Below are 27,868 nucleotides of genomic sequence, written 5' to 3'. Positions count from 1 at the left end.
GACAGCCCAGGGCATGACCAGCGAGGCCACCAGCAGGTCAGCTACAGCCAGGCTCACCACCAGGTAGTTGGTGGTGGTCTGGAGGGACCTCTCCCGCACCACAGCCAGACACACCAGCACGTTGCCAAACACGATGGCCAGGATGAGTAGGGAATACAGCATGGCATAGTAGTTACGCTCCGTATCCTCCTCCCAACCACCAGAGGAATTCCCATGGAGGAGGTCTTCCCGAATCCCTTCCGAGTCATTCCAGAAGAAGCGTTCAGAGACGCTAAACATCGCCATGGAGACGTCTCGGTGACATGGGAGAGGGGCTGGGTGAGAGACCTGTATGGGTGAGAGGGACAGGGATGGAGCTGATCCCATTACAACCACTAAGAGAAAGATCCATACACATCATATGAGATGTACTCACATCACCATCTAATCTGATACATCACCATGATCAAGATCTACCCTCAGAGGCCAGTTTATTAGGTACACCACCCCGTTCATGAAAAGGGTTGTTCCTACAGACGTGGCCGTGGCTTGCTATATAAAGCAGGCAGACAGGCATCGAGGAATTCAGTTACTGTTTGACTGAACGTTAGAATGGGCAAAACAAGTGACCTAAGCGACTTTGAGCATGGTATGATCGTCGGTGCCAGGCGCTCCGGATCCAGTATCTCAGAAACGGCCGGCCTCCTGGGCTTTTCACGCACAACAGTGTCTAGGGTTTCCTGAGAACGGTGCGACAAACAAAAAAACCTCCAGCCAGTAGCAGTCCTGTGGGCTCGTTGATGATAGAGGTTGAAAGAGAACGGAAAGAATCATGCAAGCTAACAGGCCACAAACAGACAAATAACGGCGCAGTACAACAGTGGTGTGCAGAACGGCATCTCGGAACACACAACTCGACGGTCCTACTGCAGCAGACGACCACACCGGGTTCCACTCCTATCAGCTAAAAACAAGAAGAAGTGGCTCCAGTGGGCACAAGATCACCAACACTGGACAATTGAGGAGTGGAAAAACATCACCTGGTCCAACGAATCCTAGTTCCTGTTGTGTCATGCTGAGTCAGGATTTGGTGCAAGCAGCTTCAGTCCATGGCCCCATCTTACCTGGTGTCAACGGTACAGGCTGTTGGCAGTGGTGTAATGGTGTGGGGAATGTTTCCTGGCACACAGTCTTGTCCTGGAGGCAGAACTGAGCGATTTCCACTAAATGGGGCAGCTGCAAAGCCAAAATCGGCTATATCGTAAAAATGTGCTTAATTTAAGGTTAGGCATTAGGGTTAGCAGTGTGATTAGGGTTTGGTTTAAAATGAGATTGTATGACTTTGTGGCTGTGCCAGCTAGTGCCCACTCTGCAGAGCTGCCTCCATCTCAAAAAATGCCACACTGCACAAATATATGGCAACCATTCCCCATTCAGAACACACTATCCCTCTCTCACATCTGATATAAAGCCATCACATATGATAGTGTCACCTACACAATGAGGCCATGGCAGCAAACACAAAACACAATATCCTCCAGAGACTGACAGGTCATGGTCAGAGGGACGTAATCTCAGACTCCCAGCAAAAATCTTACCATTTTAATGACAAAATAAATTAATTCTCAGTCTTTACAATAAAACATTACTGTCGTTATTCACTTTATATTTCCGGCAGTTTCACAGCTTAATGTTGAAGATGTGTATTTGATGAAAGCTGGTAGAGGTTAAGTTATTGTTTTCTGCTGGACCACTGCAGCAGACACATAGTCAGTTGGCACCATCATCAATCTCATCTTATTGAAACAATTCACTTTTTAATTTAAAAAATGATGATTTCCCACTCATCCCCAACAGTCCAGTTCAGTTCTCTCTCTCTCTCTCTCTCTCTCTCTCAACATGAAGTACCTTTGTTGTACCTGGCCCAGTGGTAGGTAGATTAAGTTAACCTATAAAAACGTTTCAGCTATATTCATTTAACCTATCCAGACCTTTCAGATCAGCAGGGACAAGGGCCTCTCCCCTCATATTCCTTCCTCCTTTCTCGTCATGTTCTTTCCTCCTCTCCCCGTATTCTTTCCTCCTCTCCCATCCCCTCGTATTCTTTTCTCCTCTCCCCTCGTATTCTTTTCTCCTCTCCCCTCGTATTCTTTCCTCCTCTCCCCTCGTATTGTTTCCTCCTCTCCCCTCGTATTGTTGCCTCCTCTCCCCTCGTATTCTTTCCTCCTCTCCCCTCGTATTCTTTCCTCCTCTCCCCTCGTATTCTTACCTCCTCTCCCCTCGTATTCTTTCCTCCTCTCCCCTCGTATTGTTTTCTCCTCTCCCCTCGTATTCTTTCCTCCTCTCCCCTCGTATTCTTTCCTCCTCTCCCCTCGTATTGTTGCCTCCTCTCCCCTCGTATTGTTTCCTCCTCTCCCCTCGTATTGTTTCCTCCTCTCCCCTCGTATTCTTTCCTCCTCTCCCTTCGTATTGTTTTTCTCCTCTCCCCTCGTATTCTTTCCTCCTCTCCCCTCGTATTCTTTCCTCCTCTCCCCTCGTATTCTTTCCTCCTCTCCCCTCGTATTCTTTCCTCCTCTCCCCTCGTATTCTTTCCTCCTCTCCCCTCGTATTGTTTCCTCCTCTCCCCTCGTATTCTTTCCTCCTCTCCCCTCGTATTGTTTCCTCCTCTCCCCTCGTATTCTTTCCTCCTCTCCCCTCGTATTTTTTCCTCCTCTCCCCTCGTATTGTTTCCTCCTCTCCCCTCGTATTCTTTCCTCCTCTCCCCTCGTATTGTTTCCTCCTCTCCCCTCGTATTGTTTACTCCTCTCCCCTCGTATTCTTTCCTCCTCTCCCCTCGTATTGTTTCCTCCTCTCCCCTCGTATTCTTTCCTCCTCTCCCCTCGTATTCTTTCCTCCTCTCCCCTCGTATTCTTTCCTCCTCTCCCCTCGTATTCTTTCCTCCTCTCCCCTCGTATTGTTTCCTCCTCTCGCCTCGAATTCTTTCCTCCTCTCCCCTCGTATTCTTTTCTCCTCTCCCCTCGTATTCTTTCCTCCTCTCCCCTCGTATTCTTTTCTCCTCTCCCCTCGTATTCTTTTCTCCTCTCCCCTCGTATTCTTTTCTCCTCTCCCCTCGTATTCTTTTCTCCTCTCCCCTCGTATTCTTTCCTCCTCTCCCCTCGTATTGTTTCCTCCTCTCCCCTCGTATTCTTTCCTCCTCTCCCCTCGTATTCTTTCCTCCTCTCCCCTCGTATTGTTTCCTCCTCTCCCCTCGTATTGTTTCCTCCTCTCCCCTCGTATTGTTTCCTCCTCTCCCCCCGTATTGTTTCCTCCTCTCCCCTCGTATTCTTTCCTCCTCTCCCCTCGTATTGTTTCCTCCTCTCCCCTCGTATTCTTTCCTCCTCTCCCCTCGTATTCTTTCCTCCTCTCCCCTCGTATTGTTTTCTCCTCTCCCCTCGTATTGTTTGCTCCTCTCCCCTCGTATTCTTTCCTTCTCTACCCTCGTATTGTTTCCTCCTCTCCCCTCGTATTCTTTTCTCCTCTCCCCTCGTATTGTTTCCTCCTCTCCCTTCGTATTGTTTTCTCCTCTCCCTTCGTATTGTTTTCTCCTCTCCCTTCGTATTGTTTCCTCCTCTCCCCTCGTATTCTTTCCTCCTCTCCCCTCGTATTGTTTCCTCCTCTCCCCTCGTATTGTTTCCTCCTCTCCTCTCCCCTCGTATTCTTTCCTTCTCTCCCCTCGTATTGTTTCCTCCTCTCCCCTCGTATTGTTTCCTCCTCTCCTCTCCCCTCGTATTCTTTCCTCCTCTCCCCTCGTATTGTTTCCTCCTCTCCCCTCGTATTGTTTCCTCCTCTCCTCTCCCCTCGTATTCTTTCCTTCTCTCCCCTCGTATTGTTTCCTCCTCTCCCCTCGTATTGTTTCCTCCTCTCCTCTCCCCTCATATTCTTTCCTCCTCTCCCCTCGTATTCTTTCCTCCTCTCCCTTCGTATTGTTTCCTCCTCTCCCCTCGTATTCTTTCCTCCTCTCCCCTCGTATTGTTTCCTCCTCTCCCCTCGTATTGTTTCCTCCTCTCCTCTCCCCTCGTATTCTTTCCTTCTCTCCCCTCGTATTGTTTCCTCCTCTCCCCTCGTATTGTTTCCTCCTCTCCTCTCCCCTCGTATTCTTTCCTCCTCTCCCCTCGTATTGTTTCCTCCTCTCCCCTCGTATTGTTTCCTCCTCTCCTCTCCCCTCGTATTCTTTCCTTCTCTCCCCTCGTATTGTTTCCTCCTCTCCCCTCGTATTGTTTCCTCCTCTCCTCTCCCCTCGTATTCTTTCCTCCTCTCCCCTCGTATTCTTTCCTCCTCTCCCCTCGTATTGTTTCCTCCTCTCCCCTCGTATTGTTTCCTCCTCTCCTCTCCCCTCGTATTCTTTCCTCCTCTCCCCTCGTATTGTTTCCTCCTCTCCCCTCGTATTGTTTCCTCCTCTCCCCCCGTATTGTTTCCTCCTCTCCCCCCGTATTGTTTCCTCCTCTCCCCCCATATTGTTTCCTCCTCTCCCCCCGTATTGTTTCCTCCTCTCCCCTCGTATTGTTTCCTCCTCTCCCCCCGTATTGTTTCCTCCTCTCCCCCCGTATTGTTTCCTCCTCTCCCCCCGTATTGTTTCCTCCTTTCCCCCCGTATTGTTTCCTCCTCTCCCCTCGTATTGTTTCCTCCTCTCCACCCGTATTGTTTCCTACTCTCCCCCCGTATTGTTTCCTTCTCTCCCCTCGTATTGTTTCCTCCTCTCCCCTCGTATTCCTACCTCCTCTCCCCTCGTATTGTTTCCTCCTCTCCCCCCGTATTGTTTCCTCCTCTCCCCCCGTATTCTTTTCTCCTCTCCCCCCGTATTGTTTCCTCCTCTCCCCCCGTATTGTTTCCTCCTCTCCCCCCGTATTCTTTCCTCCTCTCCCCTCGTATTGTTTCCTCCTCTCCCCTCGTATTGTTTCCTCCTCTCCCCTCGTATTCTTTCCTCCTCTCCCCCCGTATTCTTTCCTCCTCTCCCCTCGTATTCCTACCTCCTCTCCCCTCGTATTGTTTCCTCCTCTACCCTCGTATTGTTTTTCTCCTCTCCCCTCGTATTGTTTTTCTCCTCTCCCCTCGTATTGTTTCCTCCTCTCCCCTCGTATTCCTACCTCCTCTCCCCCCGTATTCTTTCCTCCTCTCCCCTCGTATTCCTACCTCCTCTCCCCTCGTATTCTTTCCTCCTCTCCCCTCGTATTGTTTCCTCCTCTCCCCTCGTATTCTTTCCTCCTCTCCCCTCGTATTCTTTCCTCCTCTCCCCTCGTATTCTTTCCTCCTCTCCCCTCGTATTCTTTCCTCCTCTCCCCTCGTATTGTTTCCTCCTCTCCCCTCGTATTCTTTCCTCCTCTCCCCTCGTATTGTTTCCTCCTCTCCCCCCGTATTGTTTCCTCCTCTCCCCTCGTATTGTTTCCTCCTCTCCCCCCGTATTGTTTCCTCCTCTCCCCTCGTATTGTTTTCTCCTCTCCCCTCGTATTCTTTCCTCCTCTCCCCTCGTATTGTTTCCTCCTCTCCCCTCGTATTGTTTCCTCCTCTCCCCTCGTATTCTTTCCTCCTCTCCCCTCGTATTGTTTCCTCCTCTCCCCCGTATTGTTTCCTCCTCTCCCCTCGTATTGTTTCCTCCTCTCCCCTCGTATTGTTTCCTCCTCTCCCCTCGTATTGTTTCCTTCTCTCCCCTCGTATTGTTTCCTCCTCTCCCCTCGTATTGTTTCCTCCTCTCCCCTCGTATTCTTTCCTCCTCTCCCCTCGTATTCTTTCCTCCTCTCCCCCCGTATTGTTTCCTCCTCTCCCCTCGTATTGTTTCCTCCTCTCCCCCGTATTGTTTCCTCCTCTCCCCTCGTATTGTTTTCTCCTCTCCCCTCGTATTCTTTCCTCCTCTCCCCTCGTATTCTTTCCTCCTCTCCCCTCGTATTGTTTCCTCCTCTCCCCTCGTATTCTTTCCTCCTCTCCCCTCGTATTGTTTCCTCCTCTCCCCTCGTATTCTTTCCTCCTCTCCCCTCGTATTGTTTCCTCCTCTCCCCCGTATTGTTTCCTCCTCTCCCCCCGTATTGTTTCCTCCTCTCCCCCCGTATTGTTTCCTCCTCTCCCCTCGTATTGTTTCCTCCTCTCTCCCCGTATTGTTTCCTCCTCTCCCACCGTATTGTTTCCTCCTCTCCCCTCGTATTGTTTCCTCCTCTCCCCCCGTATTGTTTCCTCCTCTCCCCCCGTATTGTTTCCTACTCTCCCCCCGTATTGTTTCCTACTCTCCCCCCGTATTGTTTCCTCCTCTCCCCCCGTATTGTTTCCTCCTCTCCCCCCGTATTGTTTTCTCCTTTCCCCCCGTATTGTTTCCTCCTCTCCCCCCGTATTGTTTCCTCCTCTCCCCCCGTATTGTTTCCTACTCTCCCCCCGTATTGTTTCCTACTCTCCCCCCGTATTGTTTCCTCCTCTCCCCCCGTATTGTTTCCTCCTCTCCCCCCGTATTGTTTCCTCCTTTCCCCCCGTATTGTTTCCTCCTCTCCCCTCGTATTCTTCCCTCCTCTCCCCTCGTATTGTTGCCTCCTTTCCCCTCGTATTGTTTTCTCCTCTCCCCCCGTATTGTTTCCTCCTCTCCCCTCGTATTGTTTTCTCCTCTCCCCTCGTATTCTTTCCTCCTCTCCCCTCGTATTGTTTCCTCCTCTCCCCTCGTATTGTTTCCTCCTCTCCCCTCGTATTCTTTCCTCCTCTCCCCTCGTATTGTTTCCTCCTCTCCCCTCGTATTTTTTCCTCCTCTCCCCTCGTATTGTTTCCTCCTCTCCCCCGTATTGTTTCCTCCTCTCCCCCCGTATTGTTTCCTCCTCTCCCCCCGTATTGTTTCCTCCTCTCTCCCCGTATTGTTTCCTCCTCTCCCCCCATATTGTTTCCTCCTCTCCCCCCGTATTGTTTCCTCCTCTCCCCTCGTATTGTTTCCTCCTCTCCCCTCGTATTGTTTCCTCCTCTCCCCCCGTATTGTTTCCTCCTCTCCCCCCGTATTGTTTCCTACTCTCCCCCCGTATTGTTTCCTACTCTCCCCCCGTATTGTTTCCTCCTCTCCCCCCGTATTGTTTCCTCCTTTCCCCCCGTATTGTTTCCTCCTTTCCCCCCGTATTGTTTCCTCCTCTCCCCTCGTATTCTTCCCTCCTCTCCCCTCGTATTGTTGCCTCCTTTCCCCTCGTATTGTTTTCTCCTCTCCCCTCGTATTGTTTCCTCCTCTCCCCTCGTATTGTTTCCTCCTCTCCCCTCGTATTCTTCCCTCCTCTCCCCTCGTATTGTTGCCTCCTTTCCCCTCGTATTGTTTCCTCCTCTCCCCTCGTATTGTTTCCTCCTCTCCCCTCGTATTCTTCCCTCCTCTCCCCTCGTATTGTTGCCTCCTTTCCCCTCGTATTGTTTTCTCCTCTCCCCTCGTATTGTTTTCTCCTCTCCCCTCGTATTCTTTCCTCCTCTCCCCTCGTATTCTTTCCTCCTCTCCCCTCGTATTCTTTCCTCCTCTCCCCTCGTATTGTTTTCTCCTCTCCCCTCGTATTGTTTTCTCCTCTCCCCTCGTATTCTTTCCTCCTCTCCCCTCGTATTCTTTCCTCCTCTCCCCTCGTATTGTTTCCTCCTCTCCCCCTGTATTGTTTCCTCCTCTCCCCTCGTATTGTTTCCTCCTCTCCCCTGTATTGTTTCCTCCTCTCCCCTCGTATTCTTTCCTCCTCTCCCCTCGTATTGTTTCCTCCTCTCCCCCTGTATTGTTTCCTCCTCTCCCCTCGTATTGTTTCCTCCTCTCCCCTCGTATTGTTTCCTCCTCTCCCCCTGTATTGTTTCCTCCTCTCCCCTCGTATTGTTTCCTCCTCTCCCCTCGTATTCTTTCCTCCTCTCCCCTCGTATTCTTCCCTCCTCTCTCCTCGTATTGTTTCCTCCTCTCCCCTCGTATTGTTTTCTCCTCTCCCCTCGTATTGTTTCCTCCTCTCCCCCTGTATTGTTTTCTCCTCTTCCCTCGTATTGTTTCCTCCTCTCCCCCCGTATTGTTTCCTCCTCTCCCCCCGTATTGTTTCCTCCTCTCCCCTCGTATTGTTTCCTCCTCTCCCCCCGTATTGTTTCCTCCTCTCCCCCCGTATTGTTTCCTCCTCTCCCCCCGTATTGTTTCCTACTCTCCCCCCGTATTGTTTCCTACTCTCCCCCCGTATTGTTTCCTCCTCTCCCCCCGTATTGTTTCCTCCTCTCCCCTCGTATTGTTTCCTCCTCTCCCCCCGTATTGTTTCCTCCTCTCCCCCCGTATTGTTTCCTCCTCTCCCCCCGTATTGTTTCCTACTCTCCCCCCGTATTGTTTCCTACTCTCCCCCCGTATTGTTTCCTCCTCTCCCCCCGTATTGTTTCCTCCTTTCCCCCCGTATTGTTTCCTCCTTTCCCCTCGTATTCTTCCCTCCTCTCCCCTCGTATTGTGGCCTCCTTTCCCCTCGTATTGTTTTCTCCTCTCCCCTCGTATTGTTTCCTCCTCTCCCCTCGTATTGTTTCCTCCTCTCCCCTCGTATTCTTCCCTCCTCTCCCCTCGTATTGTTGCCTCCTTTCCCCTCATTGTTTCCTCCTCTCCCCTCGTATTCTTCCCTCCTCTCCCCTCGTATTGTTTCCTCCTTTCCCCTCGTAATGTTTTCTCCTCTCCCCTCGTATTGTTTTCTCCTCTCCCCTCGTATTCTTTCCTCCTCTCCCCTCGTATTCTTTCCTCCTCTCCCCTCGTATTCTTTCCTCCTCTCCCCTCGTATTGTTTCCTCCTCTCCCCTCGTATTGTTTCCTCCTCTCCCCTCGTATTCCTACCTCCTCTCCCCCCGTATTGTTTCCTCCTCTCCCCTCGTATTGTTCCTCCTCTCCCCCGTATTGTTTCCTCCTCTCCCCTCGTATTGTTTTCTCCTCTCCCCTCGTATTCTTTCCTCCTCTCCCCTCGTATTGTTTCCTCCTCTCCCCTCGTATTGTTTCCTCCTCTCCCCTCGTATTATTTCCTCCTCTCCCCTCGTATTCTTTCCTCCTCTCCCCTCGTATTCTTTCCTCCTCTCCCCTCGTATTCCTACCTCCTCTCCCCCCGTATTGTTTCCTCCTCTCCCCTCGTATTGTTTCCTCCTCTCCCCCGTATTGTTTCCTCCTCTCCCCTCGTATTGTTTCCTCCTCTCCCCTCGTATTGTTTCCTCCTCTCCCCTCGTATTCTTTCCTCCTCTCCCCTCGTATTCTTTCCTCCTCTCCCCTCGTATTCTTTCCTCCTCTCCCCTCGTATTCTTTCCTCCTCTCCCCTCGTATTGTTTCCTCCTCTCCCCTCGTATTGTTTCCTCCTCTCCCCTCGTATTCTTTCCTCCTCTCCCCCCGTATTGTTACCTCCTCTCCCCTCGTATTGTTTCCTCCTCTCCCCTCGTATTGTTTCCTCCTCTCCCCTCGTATTGTTTCCTCCTCTCCCCCCGTATTCTTTCCTCCTCTCCCCTCGTATTCTTTCCTCCTCTCCCCTCGTATTCTTTCCTCCTCTCCCCTCGTATTGTTTCCTCCTCTCCCCTCGTATTGTTTCCTCCTCTCCCCTCGTATTGTTTCCTCCTTTCCCCCCGTATTCTTTCCTCCTCTCCCCTCGTATTCTTTCCTCCTCTCCCCTCGTATTCTTTCCTCCTCTCCCCTCGTATTCTTTCCTCCTCTCCCCTCGTATTCTTTCCTCCTCTCCCCTCGTATTGTTTCCTCCTCTCCCCCCGTATTGTTTCCTCCTCTCCACTCGTATTGTTTCCTCCTCTCCCCTCGTATTGTTTCCTCCTCTCCCCTCGTATTGTTTCCTCCTCTCCCCCCGTATTCTTTCCTCCTCTCCCCTCGTATTGTTTCCTCCTCTCCCCTCGTATTGTTTCCTCCTCTCCCCCCGTATTGTTTCCTCCTCTCCCCTCGTATTGTTTCCTCCTCTCCCCCAGTATTGTTTCCTCCTCTCCCCTCGTATTGTTTCCTCCTCTCCCCCGTATTGTTTCCTCCTCTCCCCCCGTATTGTTTCCTCCTCTCCCCCCGTATTGTTTCCTCCTCTCCCCTCGTATTGTTTCCTCCTCTCCCCCCGTATTGTTTCCTCCTCTCCCCCCGTATTGTTTCCTCCTTTCCCCCCGTATTGTTTCCTCCTCTCCCCTCGTATTGTTTCCTCCTCTCCCCCCGTATTGTTTCCTCCTCTCCCCCCGTATTCTTTCCTCCTCTCCCCTCGTATTGTTTCCTCCTCTCCCCCGTATTGTTTCCTCCTCTCCCCCCGTATTGTTTCCTCCTCTCCCCCCGTATTGTTTCCTCCTCTCCCCCCGTATTCTTTCCTCCTCTCCCCCCGTATTGTTTCCTCCTCTCCCCTCGTATTGTTTCCTCCTCTCCCCTCGTATTGTTTCCTCCTCTCCCCTCGTATTCTTTCATCCTCTCCTCTTGTCACGATCGTCGTAGTGATGAGACCAAGGCGCAGCGTGATTAGAATACATTCTTCCGTTTAATAATGAAGAACACTTAACAAACAATACAAAGTAACAAGACGAACGTGACCGCTATAACACTAAGTGCAAACATGCAACATAGACATAGATAATCACCCACGAAATACTCAAGGAATATGGCTGCCTAAATATGGTTCCCAATCAGAGACAACAATAAACAGCTGCCTCTAATTGAGAACCAATCTAGGCAACCATAGACATACAAACCCCTAGACTGGAAACAACCCCATAAACATTCAAAACCCCTAGACAGGGTAACATATAATCACCCATGTCACACCCTGACCTAACCAAAATAATAAAGAAAATAAAGAATACTAAGGTCAGGGCGTGACTCCTCTTCTCCCCTCCTTTCACCTCCCCTCCTCTTCCCTTCTCTCCCTTCCCTCTTCTCCTCAAGTTTTGTAGTCCCACAGAGCTCCCATTACTCCCCATCCCCACCATACTAGCCTTGCTGTTCCAGACTCATATTTGCTACCCTCTACAGCTGTAATAAGGACCCTCGAAGCCGGTGTTTGGAGGATATATTGGCACGGTTTGCGAACCCTCAACTACGTTTTGAGCCTAACAACACCCGTGCCAATATATCCTCCAAACACCGGCTTCTCTGGCATTATCACTTAATTATGTCTACGGTCTAGTCCCTGATCATGTACTGAGATTGAACAGACCCAACCAGAGTCTACCGGGAGGGAGATCTTCCATCAGCATGTAGACATGGTGACTCAGAGTGCTCATGGTGACTGGGGCTGCACACTTCCTGTTCTCTGATAGTAAACACCTCTATCATGGGAAATGTGGAACGAAAATACAGCAATGCAGCGTGGGTCTGCGTGTGTTCGAGACAGAGAAAAAGAAAGACATATTTTGGCAGAGTGCGTGTGTCTCTTTCACACACATGCACACACACCCATGGATTCACACACACACACACACACACACACACGCTTGGGAACAGAGCAGTGCATGTTTGTCCTGTTGTTGGCTCAGGTTGGGCTTAAGGTGCCAATGTACTTGGACATGTAGCAATAACACCGACCTCCATCAGACGGCCCACACACACTGCAAACACAGGTTTACATAAAGGTTTTGACCTGAGAAGAATAAATGAACTTACAGAGCAGTAGGCATCAAAAGCATTTATCCAAGAATACATTGCTAATAGACATATGTAATCTGGTCATCAAAAATAAAGGTGTTACACGTTATTCTGATAGCCTATATCACAATGATTGACTCCTCATCAGTCAGTATCACTGAAAATGTTCAATTATCAAATCAGTTTGACTGTACAAATCAATTTGGGGATGTTATCTCCCACCTGCAGTTCTTGAAATAATATATGTTTATCTGAACAATTTCCCCTGTTGTTAAGACATCCTCATGCCTGTTAGAAATATGCACACCTCTGAGAAATTCATTCTAACATATTAAAGTTAACATACATATTATGTCAATTGAAATGTTGTCAAGCTGCCTTTCCTTCAACTTTTGTGAATGAGAAAATCCGTTCCATTTTGCGCCAAAGGTAGACGACACCTTCGATACGCCTCTCGTGAATCACCGGGCACACACTGGTTGAATCAACGTTGTTTCCACTTCATTTCAAGGAAATTACGTTGAACCAACGTGGAATAGACGTTGCATAGGGGTCAGTCCCTGATACCCAAACCACAATCACGTGTGAGGAGTATATCAAGCACACATGCATGCCCAAATGATATACCCAAATGGAACACATATAATGAAAATTGGTAATAGTCGGCATAAAGTGAAAGAATCATTGAAAGTCATACATCAAGTAGGCTGGGCTAGAATAAACAAACACCAAAATAAATCCTGAATGTAAAACGTTTAAGCGCATCAGAACGAGACTTGGCAGGTGACTATAACAATCCCAACATTAATCTAAACCTGTATTATGTGTACGCCAAAAACAGACAGTCCTACCTGTTAGGCTTTTCCAGCGCAGAATGCACGAGGTGCCATCGCGGAATCTGTCGGTTGTAAGGTAAAAGTTGTCCGGTCTGTTTTTATGCACTCCAACCGTACCCAGAGCTGTGAGGCGCCCATTCTCCGCGCGCTCTGAGTCAGAGCCCAGAGACGGATCCTCATTAATGCACAAGACTATAAATACTCACCCACTCCGATTGACTATTTGTCCCTTGAGTTATTCTAGCAAAGCCACTGGTTCACTTGTTCCCTTTGATCTCTCGAGTTGCGCACGAGACTGCACCTCGGAACGTGATGTAGCCAACTAGGCTCGATGAAAAGTAGCTTAAACTGTGATTAGTAGGCTAATGGTGGTGGTTCATCTACCTGGTCATACAAGTCACGTTCAAGCAAATGTACTATTTAGGCCTATATAAGTTTTCTTAATGTAATACAGTTATATGGGTGACGCTAATTAGGCTATTGGGATTGAAGAAAACAAATCATAAAATGAACAATGCCCTATGGGGGCCTAAAGTACATTCATAAACATTAGTCAAATGCCCGTGTAAGTCGATGGAAAAATGCATGACAGCTAGGTTCAAACATCCAATTACTGACAACCGTTTTTTGGGGGAAAGAGCGCGGGAGACATTTATTGCGCCCGTGACTGTTGGTGCGGGTGCCATTAAAGAGCAAATGTCCGGTGTGGCTCACTTGGTAGAGCATGGCGCTTGCAAAGCCGGAGTTGTGGGTTCGTTTCCCACGTGGGACCAGTACAAAAATGTACGCACTTTCTAATCGCTCTGGATAAGCGCGTCTTCTAATGAACTAAAATGTCGCATTGATGTGCCATCCTGGATGAGCTGCACTACCTGAGCCACTTGTGTGGGTTGTAGACTCCGTCTCATGCTACCACTAGAGTGAAAGCACCGCCAGCATTCAAAAGTGACCAAAACATCAGCCAGGAAGCATAGGAACTGAGAAGTGGTCTGTGGTCACCACCTGCAGAACCACTCCTTTATTGGGGGTGTCTTGCTAATTGCCTATAATTTCCACCTTTTGTCTATTCCATTTGCACAACAGCATGTGAAATTTATTGTCAATCAGTGTTGCTTGCTAAGTGGACAGTTTGATTTCTCAGAAGTGTGATTGACTTGGAGTTACATTGTGTTGTTTAAGTGTTCCCTTTATTTTTTTGAGCAGTGTATATATATATATATATATATAAAATATACCCATATATATATTAATTAATATATATATATATATATTAATTAATATATATATATATATTTTATATATATATATATATATATATTAATTAATATATATATATATATATATTTTATATATATATATATTTTATATATATATATATATATATATTTTATATATATATATATATATATAAATTAATATATAACATAGGAATATCACACGGTGGACACCAGTGGCAGCTGCTGAGGGGAGAACGGCTCATAATAATGGCTGGAACAGAGTGAATGGAATGGAACCTGGAAACCATGTGTTTGATGTATTTGATACCATTCCATCTATTCCACACCAGCCCTTACCATGAGCCTGTCCTCCCCAATTAAGATGCCACCAACCTCCTGTGGTGGACACCTAAACCTATAGGCCCTGGCATGTAATGTCCTGATACATTTAGTGATCAAATCACTGACAGATGAACCGTGAGGCGGACAATTATTGTTTTAGGAAAGTAACCAAAAAATAAAAAATAAAAACAGGCTATAAAGTTTTGCATATATTAGTAATTGAAACACAAGGAATAGTATTTTTAATAATTTGTTATAGGCTGTTTAAGGACGCGTAATTGTGGCTTATTTGGCCAACATCCATCTTTTATTAATAAAGCTGGCTGCGCCAGGTTGGATCTGAATGCATATGGATGCCCGTAAAATTTCTCAAATGTCTGGTAAATTAAAATCATCCCTGTCATGTTGTCCAGCGCCAACTTTTCCTAAAGTACACTCTGAAATGACATATTGTTTTTATGAAGATTTTAGAATATCCACATTAAAATCTGTCGCCAATTGGATGGAAACCTAGCTATAGACACACCAAGCAAGTGTGCTAGTCCACTGTCACTTTGATTATGCCTGCACATCATGGTTAAGAATAAGCTACCAGCCAAAAAAGCTTGTAAGAATTGTACTTAAACTCCCCCCTCATACTCATCTGGAGGTTGAGCATTTTTTGGTTTCCATCTCTGTATCTATGTATTTGTATATGTATTTCTGTAAAAAAAAATAGGGACCACAATGGAAATAAGTCACAGACTTTATTGTGCAATCCCAGTCACTTAAAAAAATCTATGTATTTTTTAAAAAAACTGACAAATAAAAATCAATCAATCAATCAATCAAAACTGTGCAGCGGCCAATTGATTAATGGAAAGAGACATCTGTAACAAAACACCAAAAAGTTTAATGACATTCAGAGATTGTCAAGCCAAGCCTTCTATACTGGGTAAGCCTACAAGGTAGGGAGGGATGTATTTTCTGTTTGTCCAGATTGACAGATGACTTATTGTGGTGTTGAAAACACAAACCATGATATTGAAGTGCCCGAAGTCGGTATGCTTTGTTTATTGGTTTTGTGGTGCATTGGCTCAGAAATCTGTTGGTGGAACATTTGTTGCATATATTTTACACAATTATAAATATGGCATCAAAATGTTGAAAATCTGATTTCCCCCCAGCTGATCATTGTCTGCAACCGGCTCTGATCGTAGTGTAATAAACAAAAGTAGATATCCACGTTTATAAACACAGGGTCGGTACAGTTATTATTTGTGGTCGTAAACATTATTTTTGGTTAATTCTATGAGGGGGGAGGGTGTTCAATTTGGGGAGGGGGCGGTTCATTTTTTCATGACACCTTGAGTTGTACCAGCCCCCCCAGTACATTTTGATCTGTCTCTAAAGGGGAGGAGTGGGAATCCTTTTCATAAGAGGATGAAGTTTTAGCTGACTAGTACCCTATACTCCCAACAAACGGCAAGTTGATGAGTTCATTTACAGTAGAACGTCACACTGCGCTTAATTAATGCACAAGTGTCAATGTGTCCTTGAGGTTTGACATCAATTTGTTCCTGTGCATCGCTGCTAAGGTACATCCATATCAGTCTTCCATACAGGCATGAAAAACATGAGTGGATTATTTGGTTAGCCTAATTGTTAGAACTGAATGAAACAAAAGCTACCAGAACCTTCTAGCAAAATGTTCTGTCTGTGTGTGGTGTGTGTTCTGTTAGAAACACAAGAGAGAAGTAGCCAACCTGAAAAGCTCAAGGTCTGTTCAGAACAGAACAGGATATGCAGCGTCAGTATAACTCTAGAGCAAATAGTTGATCATTTTTTGTCCGCTAATTCAAGACTAATAAATTGCTTGTGATTTTTTAAATTTTTTAAAAAGTAATTTAAATGTTTATTTAAATTTTTCTGCACTCTCAGCACCCCAACTTCCTGCAGCCATGCTGCCTCATGCAGTAAATGATGAATCATTTTTTCCCCCTTATTACACACCATCACTATGCATTAGAGGAAATGAGCAGGCTTCAACCTTAAATGAATGGGTATGAGAAAGATTGACAGCATCTAATTATATTTTCAGAGGCCTTTTGTCCTGATGATGATTTATGCTGTATGCTGCACACCAGTGGTCTATGAGTGGGAGGTGAGACGAGAAAGACAGGAGCCAAGGAAAGAGAAAAGAGAATTGGAAAAGGCATTTTAGAGTCTAGAGCCAGATCCACACTTGATACATGTACTGTAGACTATCGGCCCCCAAAGCAGCGAGAGAGAGAGGCAGAGAGAAAGAATCTTCTCCAACATGGTTTTCAAATCAAATCAAATTTGATTGGTCACATACACATATTTAGCAGACATTATTGTGGGTGTAGCGAAATGCTTGTGTTCCTAGCTCCAACAGTGCAGTAATATCTAACAAATCACAACAATACACACAAAAGTAAAATAATGGAATTAAGAAATATATAAATATATTAGGACGAGCAATGTCAGAGTGGCAATGACTAAAATACGGTAGAATGGGACACAGTATATACATATGAAATTAGTAAAGTAGTATGTAAACATTATTAAAGTGACTAGTGATTCCATGTCTATGTATATAGGGCAGCAGCCTCTAAAGTGCAGGGTTGAGTAACCGGGTGGTAGCCAGCTAGTGATAGCTATTTAACAGTCTGATGGCCTTGAGATTGAAAAATAGCTTCTGTCTCTCGGTCCCGCCTTTGATGCACCTGTACTGACCTCGCCTTCTGGATGATAGCGGGGATAGGGTGGTGCTCCCTCTGCTTTATAGAATCTCTGCAGAACTGTGGACTATCTCAGCTGCTCAGTGTCAGCTAGCATTAGAGCAGACTAGCAGGAGACTATGTGGGAATGAAAGGCTCAATCAACAGTAAGTCGGAGCCGAGGGAGAACAACTTCATCATGTCACCAAGGCCAGCATCTATCCTGACTCCCTTCCAGCTGGGAGACTACAATCACGTCCTTGAAATGGTGGGATTAGGACCCCCTATACGCCCTATTCCTCCCCCCAGTAAAAATCTGCAGTGTAGTTTGTAATGTTTACTATGTCCTGATACATTTAGTCATCAAATCACTGACAGCTGAACCGGGAGGCGGACAATTATTGTTTTAGTTAAGTAGTATATGTATTTATGTTCCCCCCCCCAGTAAAAATCAGCAGTGTAGTTAGTAAACATTACAAGAGGGAGGGGGGATCACACTGTCTCCTATATTGACATTGACCGGCAGACACATAAAATTAGATGAGGGAGAGAAAGAAAAACAGCGAGAGAAAAATAAAAAGAGAGAAAAGAGAAATTACAGAAAGAGAGAAAAGAGAGAGAGAGAAGAAAAAAAAGGGAGAGAGCTGGGAGCATCTTTCCTACTGAATGGGTGATGCAGGGACCATGAGCTGACCCTGTGTTTGACAGCTGACCCTGTGTTTGACAGCTGACCCTGTGTTTGAGAGCTGACCCTGTGTTTGACAGCTGACCCTGTGTTTGACAGCTGACCCTGTGTTTGAGAGCTGACCCTGTGTTTGAGAGCTGACCCTGTGTTTGACAGCTGACCCTGTGTTTGACAGCTGACCCTGTGTTTGACAGCTGACCCTGTGTTTGAGAGCTGACCCTGTGTTTGACAGCTGGCCCTGTGTTTGAGAGCTGACCCTGTGTTTGACAGCTGACCCTGTGTTTGACAGCTGACCCTGTGTTTGACAGCTGACCCTGTGTTTGAGAGCTGACCCTGTGTTTGACAGCTGACCCTGTGTTTGACAGCTGACCCTGTGTTTGAGAGCTGACCCTGTGTTTGAGAGCTGACCCTGTGTTTGAGAGCTGACCCTGTGTTTGACAGCTGACCCTGTGTTTGACAGCTGACCCTGTGTTTGACAGCTGGCCCTGTGTTTGACAGCTGACCCTGTGTTTGAGAGCTGACCCTGTGTTTGACAGCTGACCCTGTGTTTGAGAGCTGACCCTGTGTTTGACAGCTGTCCCTGTGTTTGACAGCTGGCCCTGTGTTTGAGAGCTGACCCTGTGTTTGACAGCTGACCCTGTGTTTGACAGCTGACCCTGTGTTTGAGAGCTGACCCTGTGTTTGACAGCTGACCCTGTGTTTGACAGCTGACCCTGTGTTTGACAGCTGACCCTGTGTTTGACAGCTGACCCTGTGTTTGACAGCTGACCCTGTGTTTGACAGCTGACCCTGTGTTTGACAGCTGACCCTGTGTTTGACAGCTGACCCTGTGTTTGAGAGCTGACCCTGTGTTTGAGAGCTGACCCTGTGTTTGACAGCTGACCCTGTGTTTGACAGCTGACCCTGTGTTTGACAGCTGACCCTGTGTTTGAGAGCTGACCCTGTGTTTGAGAGCTGACCCTGTGTTTGACAGCTGACCCTGTGTTTGAGAGCTGACCCTGTGTTTGAGAGCTGGCCCTGTGTTTGACAGCTGGCCCTGTGTTTGACAGCTGGCCCTGTGTTTGAGAGCTGACCCTGTGTTTGAGAGCTGACCCTGTGTTTGAGAGCTGGCCCTGTGTTTGACAGCTGGCCCTGTGTTTGACAGCTGGCCCTGTGTTTGACAGCTGGCCCTGTGTTTGACAGCTGGCCCTGTGTTTGACAGCTGACCCTGTGTTTGAGAGCTGACCCTGTGTTTGACAGCTGGCCCTGTGTTTGAGAGCTGACCCTGTGTTTGAGAGCTGACCCTGTGTTTGACAGCTGACCCTGTGTTTGAGAGCTGACCCTGTGTTTGACAGCTGGCCCTGTGTTTGACAGCTGGCCCTGTGTTTGACAGCTGGCCCTGTGTTTGAGAGCTGACCCTGTGTTTGAGAGCTGACCCTGTGTTTGAGAGCTGACCCTGTGTTTGAGAGCTGACCCTGTGTTTGAGAGCTGACCCTGGCCGTGAACGCTCAGGGGACCATCATAAACAACAATATAATTGACTAAGAAGAGCATGGTTATCAGTGGAGATGTTAACGTTATGGGGTACATAAAACACTGCTGCCATCTTATGGCTGAGTAGGTGAATTGCAAACTGTTTCACTATTGTTTTGATAACAGAGGTGCACACCTACAGTACCAGTCAAAAGTTTGGACACACCTACTCATTCCATGGTTCTTTATTTTTACTATTTTCTACATTGTAGAATAATAGTGAAGACATCAAAACTATGAAATAACACATATGGAATCATGTAGTAACCAAAAAAGTGTTAAAACAAAATATTTAATATTTGAGATTCTTCAAAAAGTAGCCTTGATGACAGCTTTGCACACTCTTGGCATTCTCTCAACCAGCTTCATGAGGTAGTCACCTGGAATGCATTTAAATTAAGAGGTGTGCTTTGTTAAAAGTTCATTTGTGGAATTAATTTCCTTCTTAATGCATTTGAGCCAATCAGCTACGTTGTGACAAGGTAGGGGTGGTATACAGAAGATAGCCCTATTTGGTAAAAGACCAACTCCATATTATGGCAAGAACAGCCCAAATAAGCAAGGAGAAACGACAGTCCATCATTACTTTAAGACATGAAGATCACGCAATATGGAAAATTGTGCAGTCGCAAAAACCCTCAAGCGCTGATGAATAAACTGTTTCTCATGAGGACCACCACAGGAAAGGAAGACCCAGAGTTACCGCTGCTGCAGAGGATAAATTCATTAGAGCTACCAGCCTCAGAAATTGCAGCCTAAATAAATGCTTCAGAGTTCAAGTAACAGACACATCTCAACATCAACTGTTCAGAGGAGACTGAGTGAAATCAGGTCGAATTGCTGGTCGAATTGCTGCAAAGAAACCACTACTAAAGGACACCAATAAGAAGAAGAGACTTGCTTGGGCCAAGAAACACGAGCAATGGACATTAGACTCGTGGAAATATGTCCTTTGGTCTGATGAGTCCAAATTTGAGATTTTTGGTTCCAACCGCTGTCTTTGTGAGCTGCAGAGAAGGTGAACGGATGATCTCCGCATGTGTGGTTCCCACCGTGAAGCATGGAGGAGGAGGTTTGATGGTGTGGGGGTGCTTTGCTGGTGACACTGTCAGTGATTTATTTAGAATTCAAGGCACACCACAGCATTCTGCAGGAATACGCCATCCCATCTGGTTTGTGTTTAGTGGGACTATCATTTGTTTTTCAGCAGGACAATGACCCAACACACCTCCAGGCTGTGTAAGGTCTATTTGACCAAGAAGGAGAGTGACGGAGTGCTGCATAAGATGACCTGGCCGCCACAATCCCCCGGCCTCAACCCAATTGAGATGGTTTGGGATGAGTTGGACCGCAGAGTGAAGGGAAAGCAGCCAACAAGTGCTCAGCATATGTGGGAACTCCTTCAAGACTGTTGGAAAAGCATTCCAGGTGAAGCTGGTTGAGAGAATGCCAAGAGCATCAAGGGTGGCTACTTTGAAGAATCTAAAATATATTTTGATGTGTTTAACACCTTTTGGTTACTACATGATTCCATATGTGTCATTTCATAGTTTTGATGTCTTCACTATTATTCTACAATGTAGAAAATAGTAAAAATAAAGAAAAACCCTTGAATGAGTAGGTGTGCCCAAACTTTTGACTGGTAGTGTACGTCATTGTTTATTGTTAATTTGTCAAGTGTAAAATTCCTACATAAAATAAACAATAATACAACCATATAAATCCTAAATATTGACTTTATTGATGAAGTAAGTCTCTCAGTTTATGATCTTGCCTTTTACATTTCACATCAGTCTTTCAGCCAAATGAGGTAGGAAATAAGGATACAGAACAACCTCTTCCAAGTAAGTTAGTTGTCATAGATAACTGAGGTCAATCAGTCAGGAACAGTAACTGAAAACTTGAGTCCTCTAAATACAATTCCTGTGTAGACGTGTGTTTCGATGTGGGTCTTGGTTTTCTGGTGCAGTACTCAGACTAGAGGAGTTATAGGGCTGGATCAGAACTGCAATACAGGCTTCATGTTATGGATGTAAAGTGACTCACTTTCCCTCATGTGTGGCCCATTCACTGTACCCCCCCTGATAGTGCCGAGCCCTAGGAGAGAGAAGGGGAGGAGAGAGAGGGGGAGATCTTTCAGGTGTCTTCCAGTATGTGTGTATGAGAATACTGTATGTACACACTAATGTACCCTAATAAGGTATGCCAGGTGAGTTAAAGTGTGTTATACCTGTTGAAGCCCAGTTGTCGGGCGATGGCTAGAGCTTCGGCACTCCTCCGGCCCTTCTGGCAGTGGAACACAATGTTGTCATCATCTTTCCCAGGAGCCTTCACCTCGAACTGCAGCTGGAAGTGCTCTGGTGACAGCTTTAGAGATTCCTCCAGCTGGCCCACTGACAGACACACACATACACGCTGAACATTAGTAGAGAGATTGCTCGCATGCACAGATACAGTACACATAAAAACACACACCTTTGATAGGTTAATATACACCATGATTTGTGTAGTCTACTCACATGGGATGTTTACAGAGTCCGGGATGCGTCCAGCCATGAACTCATCTTGGTTGCGGACATCAAACAGCTGGACGTTGTGAGTGGACAACATGTTCTTCAGCTGCTTGTAGCTCACCACTGAATCTGAGGCACACACACACACACACACACACACACACACACACACACACACTGGGTTCACTGCCATTCCATAATCATATCCCCTGTCCCATCAATATACACCGTTGTCTGTTGTTAAAACATTGATAAACCTGGACTCACCATCCATTGCTTGAAAGAAAGACTCGTAAACCAGGAACAATTTCAGCCAAAAGGATCCTACTAATGGAATTCAGTGAAACTAAACTGTTCAGGACAGAGGTTAACTAATAGAGGATGAGAGGCAGGCTGTGTTACACAGGTCGACTATAGTGCTGGACCCCCAAACACGTGTCTATAGTTGAAAAGTATGAATAAGCCTATGAATGAATCACTTGAACCAGGCCCAATCACAAACTGCATGGCAGCAGATCCATTCACACACACACACACACTTGACTGGAAAGTGCTGATTACCTTTTTTTCAGGTAGTTCTAACATCTGGGCTAACCAACCAATCCACTCATCAGCCATTCTAATTATGTTTTGCTACTCTAGGTGAGCATTTGAAAACAAGAGCATGTTAGGGAGCATGTTATGGAACCAGTCACCAATATGGCCACAGGAGAAATGCTGCAATTAAATAGCCTTTAACTAGTTTCCTTAAAGGGGAAATCTGCTGTTCAAATGATCACAAAGCAGATACCCCGCCACTGTATTGGTAAAAAGCTGAGGGATGTGGCTGGATAAATGTTTCCACTCTCAAATTCATAGACAGAGTTATGGATGCTAGCACTGACCAACCATGAGATCAAAATGATCATTGTAAACGAACACTGTTAAAACTACATTCCAAACAATGGAGTAAAACAAGCTTATATTTTGGGTTCTGATGGGGCATGACAGTTGTATGGGGTATGAGTAAGTTCATGAGGCATTTATACGTTATATTCTTCAATAATCAATGGGCAGTGCTTAAATTTGTAAATTAGAAGGTGCCGGAACAAAAAGTGAGCGCGAGAGGGGGGTGAACTGGGGAGCTCTGGTGGTAAACGAAACAAAAAGATTCCCTTCATAATAACGCAATGCATGTCACCGCATTTGCGTAGTGGCATAGAGCACTGAGCTGTAGAGGCACTTACAAATTCCACACATGGAACATTTTTAGCATCCTAGGGTTCAGATTTTTTTGGGTTTCATTCAAATTATCTTCTGTGACCAAGTTTTACTAGATCCCTGCCTGAGCCCTACCCATGCCTGCTACGTTAATGCCCTACCCATGCCTGCTACGTTAAGGCCCTGTCCATGCCTGCTACGTTAAGGCCCTACCCATGCCTGCTACGTTAAGGCCCTACCCATGACTGCTACGTTAAGGCCCTGTCCATGCCTGCTACGTTAAGGCCCTACCCATGCCTGCTACGTTAAGGCCCTGTCCATGCCTGCTACGTTAAGGCCCTTCCCATGCCTGCTACGTTAAGGCCCTTCCCATGACTGCTACGTTAATGCCCTACTGCTACGTTAAGGCCCTACCCATGCCTGCTACGTTAAGGCCCTGTCCATGCCTGCTACGTTAAGGCCCTACCCATGACTGCTACGTTAAGGCCCTGTCCATGCCTGCTACATTAAGGCCCTGTCCATGACTGCTACGTTAAGGCCCTGTCCATGCCTGCTACGTTAAGGCCCTGTCCATGCCTGCTACGTTAAGGCCCTGTCCATGCCTGCTACGTTAAGGCCCTGTCCATGCCTGCTACGTTAAGGCCCTGTCCATGCCTGCTACGTTAAGGCCCTGTCCATGCCTGCTACGTTAAGGCCCTACCCATGACTGCTACGTTAAGGCCCTACTGCTACGTTAAGGCCCTGTCCATGCCTGCTACGTTAAGGCCCTTCCCAGACCCGATTTATTCTGCCCGAAACACGAAATTAGAAATAACTTCCTCTGTTAGTACACCTAAATCCATTAGCTGCTTTTCTCTGTGTGTCACCCGCTACCTGCGCTGTTCGCTCTGCATGTGTTCTGTTCATGGCTGCTCTGAGTGGGTATAGCAACAACTCCGCTTGGGCTCAATGACCAGACATGAGAGCACAGAGCATGGCTGCTAGCTGCTTTTCGTCACTCTAAACTCCGACAAAACATTATCTGTGAAATAATCTCTACGGTTTTATATTTGATGAGGTTGAAGCCCTTTTGACACCTACGTGTTAAACAAGGTTCAACCCACACACCACCCACTCCACCTAGCTAGAGAGAGGGGAATCTTGGGAGTTGTTAGAATTGACTTAAACGGCCAAATTGGGAACATCAGGACTGATCATGACATTCAAAGCTAGATATCTACTCAGACATTGTTTTAAAATTTAAAAAATCGTGAATGTGTCTACAATAGACTAGTGAAAACAACAAAACCACTGTATTACATGGGTAAAAATAGTCCTTTAACCTGTATATGCAGGGGTGCAACTTTCACATGGGATGGGGGGAACATGTCCCCACCACATTCTGAAATTTCAAGATTAAAAAGTCTTCCCTTTGATCAGCAGGAGCCATTTGCTTTCCAACCTGTGTTTTCCTGCGATTGTATTTGAAATATTGCGAAAGGCCTGTTTTGGCTGTATGCTGTTCACTGAAAGATTTGCAGCAAGTTCCCGACTGTAGGCTATGCCTTGTGATTGGGCAACACACAATAAACAGCTAGGATCCTCTGTGGCGAAGTTATAAGCCTACTCCTGGTGTAGTATTCTGAATTGTTTCATTTCTTTCTGAACAGACTGCAGTAATTCTATAACTTTGTCAAATTTATTTCAATGTATCATCCATTTCGTATAATGTTACGAATTACAATTCTGCCATCTCTCACCACAGCATTGGCCAGTCGGCCATGTGTTGTTCTCAAACATCAAATCAAAATGTTATTTGTCACATGCGCCGAATACAACAGGTGTAGACCTTACAGTGAAATGCTTATTTACAAGCCCTTAACCAACAATGCAGTTTTAAGATTTTTTTTATCTAGACTTGGATCTCCGGTACCGCTTGCCGTGCAGTAGCAGAAAGAAAAGTCTATGACTAGGGTGGCGGGAGTCCTTGGCAATTTTTGTGGCATTCCTCTTACACCACCTGGTATAGAGGTCCTAGATGGCAGGAAGCTTGGCCCCAGTGATGTACTGGGCCATACGCACTACCCTCTGTAGTGCCTTGCGGTCGGAGGCCGAGCAGTTGCCATACCAGGTGGTGATGCAACCAATCAGGATGCTCTTGATGGTGCAGCTGTAGAAGCTTTTGAGGATCTGAGGACCCATGCCAAATCTTTTCATTCTCCTGAGGGGGAATAGGCATTGTCATGCGCATTTCACGACTGTCTTGGTGTGTTTGGACCATGATAGTTTGTTAGTGATGTGAACACCAAGGAACTTGAAGCTCTCAACCTGCTCCACTACAGCCACTTCAAAGAGAATGGGGGCTTGCTCAGACATACTTTTCTGTAGTCCACAATCATCTCCTTTGTCTTGATCACATTGAGGGAGAGTTTGTTATCCTGGTACCAGTCTGCCAGGTCTCTGACCTCCTCCCTATAGGCTGTCTCATCATTGTCAGTGATCAGGCCTACCACTGTTGTGTCATCAGCAAACTTAATGATGGTGTTGGAGTCATGCTTGGCCATGCAGTCACGGGTGAACAGGGGCCACAGGAGGGGACTGAGCAAGCACCCCTGGGGAGCCCGTGTTGAGGATCAGTGTGGCGGCTGTGTTGTTACCTACCCTCACCACCTGGGGGCGGCCCATCAGGAAGTCCAGGATCCAGTTGCACAGCGAGGTTTTTAGTCCCAGGGTCCTTAGCTTAGTGATGAGCTTTGAGGGCACTATGGTGTTGGACGCTGAGCTGTAATCAATGAATAGCATTCTCACATAGATGTTCCTTTTGTCCAGGTGGGAAAGGACAGTGTGGAGTGCAATAGAGATTGCATCATCTGTGGATCTGTTAGGGCAGTATGCAAATTGGAGTGGGTCTAGGGTTTCTGGAATAATGGTGTTGATGTGAGCCATAGCCAGCCTTTCAAAGCACTTCATGGTTACCTTGGTGTTCTTGGGCACAGGGACTATGGTGGTCTGCTTGAAACATGTTGATATTAAAGACTCAGTCAGGGACAGGTTGAAAATGTCAGTGAAGACACTTGCCAGTTGGTCAGCGCAAGCTGACCTGTTTAAAAGGTCTTACTCACATCGGCTACAGAGAGCGTGATCACACAGTCATCCGGAACAGCTAATGCTCTCATGCATGTTTCAGTGTTGCTTTCCTCAAAGCGAGCATGGAAGTTATTTAGCTCGTCTGATAGGCTTGTGTCACTGGGCAGCTGTGCTTCCCTTTGTAGTCCGTAATAGTTTGCAAGCCCTGCCACATCCGACGAACACCCGAGCTGGTGTAGTATGATTCAATCTTAGTCCTGTATTGACGCTTTGGCTCTTTGATGGTTTGTCGGAGGGCATAGCAGAATTAGCATCTGCGTCCTCTGACCACTTCCTTATTGAGCGAGTCACTGGTACTTCCTGCTTTAGTTTTTGCTTGTAAGCAGGAATCAGGAGGATAGAATTATGGTCAGATTTGCCAAATGGAGGGCAAGGGAGAGCTTTGTATGCATCTCTGTGTGTGGAGTAAAGGTGGTCTAGAGTTTTTTTTCTCTTCTGGTTGCACATTTAACATGCTGGTAGAAATTAAGTAAACAGATTTAAGTTTCCCTGCATTATAATCCGGCTACTAGGAGCATCGCCTCTGGATGATAGCACAGTTGGTTAGGAGTAGTAAAAACGGCAGCCATCCCTTCCGGCACCATTCTGTCCAGAATGTTGCACAAACCATAAACCCAGGCCTCCCAACCAGAATACATTCTTAGAATAATCAGGCAGCGGCTGAAAACCTACATTTTCACATTACGTTTTTTTTAGGGGGCAGGACATTTTACGAGAAGGCAATTCCAATTAACTCTGTTTTTATTATAACTTTTACATTGCATAAAAAATTATTCAATAGGTTCTGGAACGAAACAGTCCAAAACTGAGAGGTGGCTCAAATTAAATCTGCAATATGTAACTTTTTAGGCTACCTGACCAAATTCACATTGAAAAGTGGAAGCCACTCTAAGAAGCGGTCTAAAGTGCGCTAATACCATATGTTTCCCGTTCTTAAGTTTAGGTTTTGAGTCTTTTACTTCGGTTTTGCACACCAGCTTCAAGTAGCTTAATATACAATAGTTTTGGTTATGGAAAATATATTTCACAGAGGTTTAGATGGTGCAATGATTCTCAACTATACTTGCTTGTTTTGTCACAAACTGAAATTAGGCAAACTATTAGTATTTAGCAACCAGGAAATAGCGGAGTGATTTCTGCATAGTGCATACATTTTAAGCACTCCAAAATTGATGTATCAATCACAAATTGCCCTTAAATTAAAGGTGCCTTAGGCTATATGATGACATTGGTAACACATAGGCATTTAAGTTATTACACGGGTTTATATAGCGCAGTCACATTGAACAACAACTAGGTCTATGTTGAATTCAGGTTGAACAACTGATTTTATTAACCAAATTGACAGGCCTCAAGATGAGTGGTGACCGTGACAGGTGGAAGCATTATAGCCTACCGGGGTTGGGCAAGGAGGACTCGCTGAATCTGGTTGTTGAGGTCGTGAAACCACACCATTGGCCTCTCGTACCGAGCGAAACGCGGCTGCTGGTTTCGACAACGGTCAGAAATATTCTCCGTAACAGCAGACCGAACACCATGTTGACCATAGACCGGCTTCCCGTTGTAAGCAAAGCAACAAACTATAAATGTATTACACAGTATTTTCTTTCTGCCCTCTGCCGACAAATACGTGTTTACAATGTTTCAAGAGTGCACGTACCCTAACCATTGTTTAAGTGTTGAGAAATTCGGCCATGCCTATCTCGAGTCATATTATCGAGAAAGATAAGATTGAGGCTATTGCGTCAATTTATGAGTTCTAGGAATTAGGCGCATAGTGAATGGGCGCGTTCGAGCAGATTACTTTTCTCAAGTAGGTGACCATCGTTGATCACTGCCTTTCAACATGTGTTGCATTCCGGGAATAAAAATTGCCGGACTGCATGAACTTTACCAAAAAAAACGAAGTTTTTTACTGCAGGTTTCTGCAGTTCTTCACCAACTTCATCCTGCAGCCATCGCATGCATTGTGGAAGGTTCTATTGTTCTAACTAATAATTAATGTATTTTTGTTTGACCCACACGAACGTGACCAAAGGTTAGCGAGACATCTCACTTGGTAATTTTTGTCTCGCCAGACGGAGCACGAGAAAGGGAACGCCCAGACGACAAATTCCCTTCTGGCGTGGACTAATAAAGTGTATTTTATCTTATCTTATACAGAAAGGAACCTTGACCATTG

The 27,868-nt window shown here is 46.3% G+C and overlaps 2 protein-coding genes across 5 annotated transcripts in view; both read right to left on the bottom strand.

The window, feature by feature from the left end:
- LOC139531630 (D(3) dopamine receptor-like) overlaps positions 1-12,775 on the bottom strand; it is a 37,643-nt gene extending 24,868 nt beyond the window's left edge. For 2 of the 3 annotated variants that reach the window (XM_071328257.1, XM_071328258.1), the window contains exons 1-2: positions 12,384-12,771; positions 1-327 (exon numbers count right to left, since the gene is read on the bottom strand). The exon at positions 1-327 is cut by the window's left edge and continues 9 nt beyond it. In XM_071328257.1, the coding sequence (XP_071184358.1) occupies positions 1-285 (285 nt within the window). In that variant the 5' untranslated portion in view covers positions 286-327; positions 12,384-12,771. Of the gene's footprint in view, positions 328-12,383 lie in introns of all 3 variants that reach the window. The other variant, XM_071328259.1, reaches the window with a different exon arrangement.
- Positions 12,776-20,565: 7,790 nt separating this feature from the next.
- Positions 20,566-27,584, bottom strand: LOC139531629 (thiosulfate:glutathione sulfurtransferase). Of its 2 annotated transcripts, none has more exons than XM_071328255.1 (4): positions 27,083-27,584; positions 21,367-21,489; positions 21,078-21,240; positions 20,566-20,944 (listed from the first exon to the last, which is right to left on the bottom strand). In XM_071328255.1, exons 1-4 carry the CDS (start codon positions 27,231-27,233, stop codon positions 20,890-20,892), a joined length of 492 nt encoding a protein of 163 aa, XP_071184356.1. In that variant the 5' UTR covers positions 27,234-27,584; the 3' UTR covers positions 20,566-20,889. The 2 variants fall into 2 exon arrangements, with proteins under 2 accessions (XP_071184356.1, XP_071184357.1); XM_071328256.1 differs by lacking the exon at positions 27,083-27,584 and adding an exon at positions 21,628-21,811.
- Positions 27,585-27,868: the final 284 nt, after the last annotated feature.

This window comes from Salvelinus alpinus, chromosome 10 (assembly GCF_045679555.1).
Source record: "Salvelinus alpinus chromosome 10, SLU_Salpinus.1, whole genome shotgun sequence".
Lineage (NCBI taxonomy): Eukaryota > Metazoa > Chordata > Actinopteri > Salmoniformes > Salmonidae > Salvelinus > Salvelinus alpinus.
This window is presented reverse-complemented; position numbering and strand designations above follow the sequence as displayed.

Excerpts from the sequence above, each read along its gene's own strand:
- LOC139531629 (XM_071328255.1), bottom strand. The coding sequence starts at position 27,233 with ATGGTCAACATGGTGTTCGGTCTGCTGTTACGGAGAATATTTCTGACC. Across the intron at positions 21,490-27,082 it reads GTCCTCCTTGCCCAACCCCG|ATTCAGTGGTGAGCTACAAG; the intron begins GTAGGCTATAAT and ends TGTGTGCCTCAG. Across the intron at positions 21,241-21,366 it reads GGACTCTGTAAACATCCCAT|TGGGCCAGCTGGAGGAATCT; the intron begins GTGAGTAGACTA and ends TGTGTCTGTCAG.